This window comes from Otolemur garnettii, unplaced genomic scaffold, assembly GCF_000181295.1.
Source record: "Otolemur garnettii isolate 467f Iridium unplaced genomic scaffold, OtoGar3 scaffold00198, whole genome shotgun sequence".
In the NCBI taxonomy this organism is placed as follows: Eukaryota; Metazoa; Chordata; class Mammalia; order Primates; family Galagidae; genus Otolemur; species Otolemur garnettii.
The window spans coordinates 1091344-1093183 of NW_003852593.1; the positions used below are offsets into that span (position 1 = coordinate 1091344).

The 1840-nt window shown below is 39.5% G+C and overlaps 1 protein-coding gene across 1 annotated transcript in view; it reads left to right on the forward strand.

Moving 5' to 3' along the window:
• Positions 1-1840, forward strand: part of NSD2 (nuclear receptor binding SET domain protein 2) — a 115263-nt gene that overhangs the window by 49953 nt on the left and 63470 nt on the right. The window contains 1 exon segment of the mRNA XM_003801124.3: positions 424-590. Within this exon segment, the coding sequence (XP_003801172.1) occupies positions 424-590 (167 nt within the window).

Below are 1840 nucleotides of genomic sequence, written 5' to 3' on the forward strand. Positions count from 1 at the left end.
AAAAAAAAAAAAGTAAGAATAGAAATGTCTTAACACCGTAACTAAGAAAATGCCATGAAGGCTATGTTAACCAGTTTGGTGAAAATATTTCAAATTGTATATAAAACAAGCACACTGTAACCCATGATTGCATTAATGTACACAGCTATGCTTTAATAAAAAAAAAAAGATCTTATGGGTAGATAGTAAAGGAGTACGTCTGGTTAGCTTTCTCTCTCAGTCACTTTTTTTGAACTTTATTTTGTTTTGTAAATGAATTTCCCTCTTTGTCATGAAGCATGGTGGAGATAAAAAGGGATGATTTATTTTGAGATTAACAGACTCCAACATTATTGAAGAAAACAATTACAAAGCAGCAATAGATTTGCCTAATTTCACCCTCAATTCTAACTTTTATGTTCTAATATTTATTTTAAAAACTAGGTCAGAAAAAGAGTGCACGTCAGTATCATGTACAGTTCTTTGGTGATGCCCCAGAAAGAGCTTGGATATTTGAGAAGAGCCTTGTAGCTTTCGAAGGAGAAGGACAGTTTGAAAAATTATGCCAGGAAAGTGCCAAGCAGGCACCCACGAAAGCTGAGAAAATTAAGGTGACAGATGACCCTTTAGTATTTTGTATACTTTTAGACCCACACTTTTAATTTTAACTTTTATTACATGTATTTATCTCGTTTTGTACTTACGGTTACTTGAAATATTGTGATGTCTTTTTTTTTTTTTTTTTTTTTTTTAATCAAGGTCTTGCTTTGTGGTACAGGTTGGAGTACCGTGGTGGGATCATAGCTCACGGCACCCTCGAACTCCTGAGGTTGAATGATCCTGCCATCTCAGCTTCCTGAGTAGCTGGGATTATAGGCAGAAACCACCACACCTGGCTAATTTTAAAAAATTGTTTTGGTAGAAATGGAGTTTCTCTGTGTTGCCCAGGCTGGTCTCAAACTCTTGGGCTCAAGTAATCCTCCCTCCTTGGCCCCCGAAAGTGGAAGAATTACTGTATGAGTCACCGTGCCTTCCTATAATGGCTTTCTATGTTTGTCATTCTTTACTTTTGCCCAAATATGCAATGTTTTAAAATATGACAAGCTTCTTTGAAGACACAATTTTTTTTCACTCATTGATGACTCCTAGTGATAATTTGTTTTATAATTTTTATTTCCTTTTATTTATATACATATATGTGTACATATAAACATTGGTTAATGTGATTATAATTGATTTTTGGTTTAAAGAAATAATATTTATTGTGGGTTGGGCGTGGTGGCTCATGCTTGTAATCCTAGGACTCTGGGAAGCTGAGATGGGCAGATTGCTTGAGCTCTCAAGTTCAAGACCAGCCTGAGCCAAAGGGAGACCCCATCTCTAAAAATAGCCAGGCACTGTGGCAGGTACCTCTAGTCCCAGCTACTCGAGAGGTTGAGGCAAGAGGATCACTCAAGCCCAAAAGTTTGAGGTTGCTGTGAGCAATAACGCTGTGGCACTCAAACCCAAGGTGACTAAGACTCTGTCTTTATTTTTATTTATTTATTTATTTATTTGAGACAGAGCCTCAAGCTTGTCCCCCTGGGTAGAGTGCCGTGGCATAGCTCACAGCAACTTCCAACTCCTGGGCTTAAGCGAGTCTCCTGCCTCTGTCTCCCAAGTTGCTGGGACCACAGGCGCCCACCACAACGCCTGGCCATTTTTTTTTGGTTGTAGCCATTATTGTTGTTTGGCAGGTCTGGGCTGGATTCGAACCCACCACCTTAGGTGTATGTGGCTGGCGCCTTAGCCACTTGAGCTATAGGCGCAGAGCCAACTCTGTCTTTATTGTTGTTTGGCGGGTCTGGGCTGGATTCGAACC